The sequence below is a fragment of the Penaeus japonicus genome, unplaced genomic scaffold (genome assembly GCF_977035675.1).
Source record: "Penaeus japonicus unplaced genomic scaffold, GWHDUDI00000001_assembly GWHDUDI00000027, whole genome shotgun sequence".
Taxonomy (NCBI): domain Eukaryota; kingdom Metazoa; phylum Arthropoda; class Malacostraca; order Decapoda; family Penaeidae; genus Penaeus; species Penaeus japonicus.
The window spans coordinates 23,109,674-23,114,673 of NW_028234429.1; the positions used below are offsets into that span (position 1 = coordinate 23,109,674).

At 31.3% G+C, this 5,000-nt stretch overlaps 1 protein-coding gene across 2 annotated transcripts in view; it reads right to left on the reverse strand.

Annotated features, from left to right (window-relative positions):
• Nucleotides 1–5,000, reverse strand: part of Ube3a (ubiquitin protein ligase E3A) — a 22,587-nt gene that overhangs the window by 6,074 nt on the left and 11,513 nt on the right. For both annotated transcript variants that reach the window (XM_043036445.2, XM_043036446.2), the window contains exons 3-4: nucleotides 3,798–5,000; nucleotides 1,353–1,497 (exon numbers count right to left, since the gene is read on the reverse strand). The exon at nucleotides 3,798–5,000 is cut by the window's right edge and continues 378 nt beyond it. In XM_043036445.2, the coding sequence (XP_042892379.1) occupies nucleotides 1,353–1,497; nucleotides 3,798–5,000 (1,348 nt within the window). The remainder of the gene's footprint in view (nucleotides 1–1,352; nucleotides 1,498–3,797) is intronic.

Sequence of the window (5,000 nt, forward strand, 5' to 3'; positions counted from 1 at the left end):
CTTGACACTTTCTAAATACATCAGATACTTTCAATTTAACTAAAGAATGAAAACAATAAGCTGGTTATCAAATATCTTTAAATAATATCCTCAGCATAGCTAGGTTTTATAACATGAATACATCCACTGCAATCATTGTCAGAACCTAAAATCATGCATCATAGATTGTAAACATGATAAATACTAAAATATTCACTGAAGGTCACAGACTTCCATTATTTCAACTCATTCTTTTACTTTATTGAAACAAAGAGACATTGACAGGTTGGTAATAATAATAATTTGCTAACTAACAACATGTGATGAACATTATTTGAAATAAAACAATATTTGAACATAGTGTATTGAGCCAATTATCCCCAACCTCTTTAGTGCATCTTTGCTTGAATTAGGTCACACTGATGGTGTTCAATTTTACATAAAAAAATATCATGCTTCCTGCTATCAATTGCTAAAATACCAAAACAATGTAGTCACCTCTGAATGAAATCTTGAATTAGACTAACCATCATATTCATGAAAATTCTATCTACCCTTACTTTCTTGCCCCCAAAGTAAAAAAATAAACAAATCTAATTTCCAATTCCATAAATCAAATATTAGTATATGCTTATTATAAAAAAAAACTTTGTGTCCTTTGGAAAAATTCATAAGTTACAATGTATACTGCTTACAACTATTTGTTTTCTTTTTAACATTAGTTACTTTCCAATAAATAAACAAATACAGTATACAAATGCATGCATACATATACATATATATACATATACATATACATACATATATATACATATACATATACATATATATATACATATACATATATATATACACATATACATATACATATATATATACACATATACATATACATATATATATACACATATACATATACATATATATATACACATATACATATACATATACATATACATATACATTATATATATATATATATGTATATATATATATATAATATATAATATATATATATATATATATAATATATATATAATATATTATATATATATATATAATATATATATACATATATATACATATACATATAACATATACATATACATATACATATACATATACATATACATATACATATATATACATATATAACTATACATATACATATACATATACATACATAAATATATATATACATAAATATATTATATATATATATATATATATATATATATATATATATATATATAATATATATATATATATATATATACACACACATTTGTTTATTCATTTACACATAATTAGACAAAGGAATTATGCATTAATAATCTAATTGCTGCTTACCAACTTTTACACTACAGACTTACCATAATCTGGATTGAAGATCTGTTCAACAATTAGCTGGAAGAACTCCTTGCTGACACCACCTTCATCTATTCCCTGCTCACCCTCAAACTCTACCACAAGCTGCTTCTTAAGATCCCCCGGGTTCTCAAGTGCGACCATCTCCAACTAAACATGAATACAAGACGTTGATACCAAGTGTCAGAAGCATTACCAAGGAAAAGGAAGGGAAGGAACTTTCCAAAATATCATCTCATTGCAATATGCAATGCCTAGGTATAGTTGCACCAAAAAGTCTTTGCCCCTTTTCTCATGGACACAATTTCATGAAATAATGGACAAACAATACTTATATCAATGTGTGATGCCTGAAGTGTGTTGGTAGGCCTGCCACTTATGGTGACAGTCTGGCATTAGATTGTGAATCACTGTGCATCATCAGTAGAAGAGGAACATGACAATCTTAACCCATTACAAACAAGTGTCATGACAGGCCTAAAAAATAGGCATCATTGGTTATAAGACTTAACATTGGAAACTGCTGACAGTTAAAGCACACTCAAAGTCATAATGTTTTCAGACTGTCATGGCACTCATTTCAGAGCTAGAGCTTATCAAAGTCAACCTGATCCCTTGTTATGTGATGGTTTAAAAGGAAAATGGAAATTGGGCTGCCGAGAACATGAAGAAAACATTTTCCCTATCCCTTTAATTTCTAGCCAGTGCCCACACTGTCAAAAATATCCAGTCTTGACAGCTAGTCATCTCACCTGGGCCCATCCACAACAGGTTAATATAGGATATGATTTTATGAATGAGTTACACTGGGTAAAACTACTCCTAATATTGTTCAGGCAAAATTGATTAACCTCATGTCAAACTGGATATATCAAGCAGGCAGCCATGCATTGCCAGATTATAAGGACATGTGTTGGCTGCAGGCTAATAGTTACAATACTACACGGCGAGGCTCGATAGAAATATGATGTTTTTATACTAGCTGTGGGTGATAACACAACTGTAAAAAACAATTGCAATGTTGAAGATGTGTTGATAAATATTACTATATTGTTTCTTAAAGTTTTATGTTTCATTATCAACACAAATCATCAAGTGATAATTCAAGGATATGAAGCCAATCATGGTCACTGCATCAAAACATAAAGTTATTTTCATTGCAAAATAACAGAACATCTGATTGCTCACATTCATACTTTTGCAAACCTGCTCCAGTGTAGCCTAAAGACAACAAATGCATTATAGTCCTATTTGGCAAATTAGACTTTATAATGAAAGTTGTCATATCTTTTATAATCAATTAGTGAATACTACTACAGCAAATTGCCTGTTTGATGTTTAGTGTTATATTCTATAAAACCTCATTCTATAATATAAAAAATACTTTTCATTGTGCAGTTATCAACACGTATGACCATCGGGGCAGACTTTTTGGTGCAACTGTAGAACTTTTATGTCCTGGAGGCAAATTTATGCAAAATATAATTAGATTCATCTGGCAGTTATATAATTTAATTTAACTTGTATTACAAAATTATATATAGTAAAAATTATAAAAATAATGATGACAATAATGATAATAAAAAAAAAAATTATAATAACAGTAATAACAAAAATAATGCTAATGACAATGACAATGAGAAGAATTATATCAACAATTATGATAATAATAATATTGATAATAAAAGAACAATAATAATAAAAATCATGTTAATAACAAATAGCAATAAAAAGTAATAACACTAATAATAATAATAATAAATCACTGTATATAATAATAATAATAATAATAATAATAATAATAATAATAATAGCACTAATAACAAGACCAAGTCAAAAAATAGTTTCTGAAAACACATCATACATTATGTACAGTTCACCAAGTTATGAAATACCTTATGGATGATGACCTTAAACTAGGCTTTCCTTGAACAACACCATCACACTATTATTGGTTTTAACTAATGTGCAATTAGAATGTAATAACCCCTTTGCTAAACTTAATCTCACATAAGGCAGCAAATGAAAAATCATGAAAACATTCTTAGAACAAAATACTTGGAAATACTATGCATCATTCAGTTTGCTTTAATTTCCCTGTTATTTTTCTTATCATTTTATAACAGTGATGCTGTATTTTTCTCTATTTCTTTGACACTTAGAGGTAAATATGTTCTTAAAATGCTTAAAAAAAGTTTTTTCTATAATGATACTTGAATATGAAATAGTATTGATGTGTTAGTTTCTAAAAAGAAATAAATAAACAAATAAGCATTACTGACAAATAACTTCTTGAGACCCCAATTCTTTTTTCACTTAAAGACAGAAATGTCACAAGTCATAACCTGATGGCCTCATCCCATTTTTTTTCCATTCCTATCTTTAATATTTCAAACTATCAATCAATTAAATAAATATTTACATCAGAAAGTAAAACAATCAATACATACCTCTACAAGGGCATCATCGATGATATGATCTCTCCTAACACGAAGTTTCAAGTAAGGATTAGCTGGCATTCCCTCCATGACTTGTTGGTAGATGCTCATCCTTCTCTCCGAATACATGCGAATCCGATTGTCATAATAAAGCCCTAGTGCCTTAGTGGCTGGAGTTAGAATGAAGGGGTAGTGTAGAAAACTAAATTTATCACCACTGCCTGCTTTATAATAGGCAAAGTCTCTATCCATTTCAAGCTGATCACTCAGGAAGTCATCATAAAACTCTGATAGAGGCACAAGAGGTATCCTGGCATCTAGGACATGAATGCCAAGCTCTGTGCCCAAGGAATCCTTGGGTGGGGCTCTTGTTGCCCAGTCCTTGCCAGCACTACTAACTCCTAGGAATGGGTCATCATGCACTGGCATAGTTTCGACATTTGGCTCTTCAGGTGGTAGGTCACTTAACAATGGAGTGTCTAACTCCCCTCCTAATATACTGGCATAGTAAAGCAGTTTCATGACTTGAGTTGCTGAAGTTATGCTATCCTCATCATTAATAGTAAAATCTCGATTGAATTCTGTGGTAAGTAGTTTGATGGTAATGAGTTGATGAAGAGACTCTAATAAGCGCCGTAATCGAGGTCCATCCCATGTTGCCAGATGTCGGGTCAAAAGGGCTTGGTCCATCTCTGGTAATTGACTTACTGTCCTACATAATTCTGGCATCACTCCTTCTATGTAATCTGTAGTATTAAGTGCAGGACTTTCAAGAAGAATGATAAAGATGTTGATATTATTAGGTATGGCAATGAAAGCATCTCTATGAGCTCTCAGCTGGATACTTATGGAATCTGACAATAGCTGCACAATGGCATTCATTAAAGTACTGAAAAATTCTTCTTCTGGGCACTCGAAAAGGGAACTATATGCACGTCGTACTTCACTTACATCTAGAGCTACTGGCCTGTCGCCACCTTCCCTACTTTCACTCTTATCCCTCTCTCTTTCATGCTCATTACAACTGCAAGTAGCATCTTCTCCAACACAGACAACTTCTGCACAATCTAGGTCTTTGTCCAGATCACCCTCTTGAGCACGCAACTCTTCTTTACTCTGAGCTCCACTTTCTTTATCATTCTTTTCTTGTATCGCTTCATTCTTCATGTCTGATTCAGCACTCTTTAGAAAGCTGTGTCTAAGTGCTACCTCATT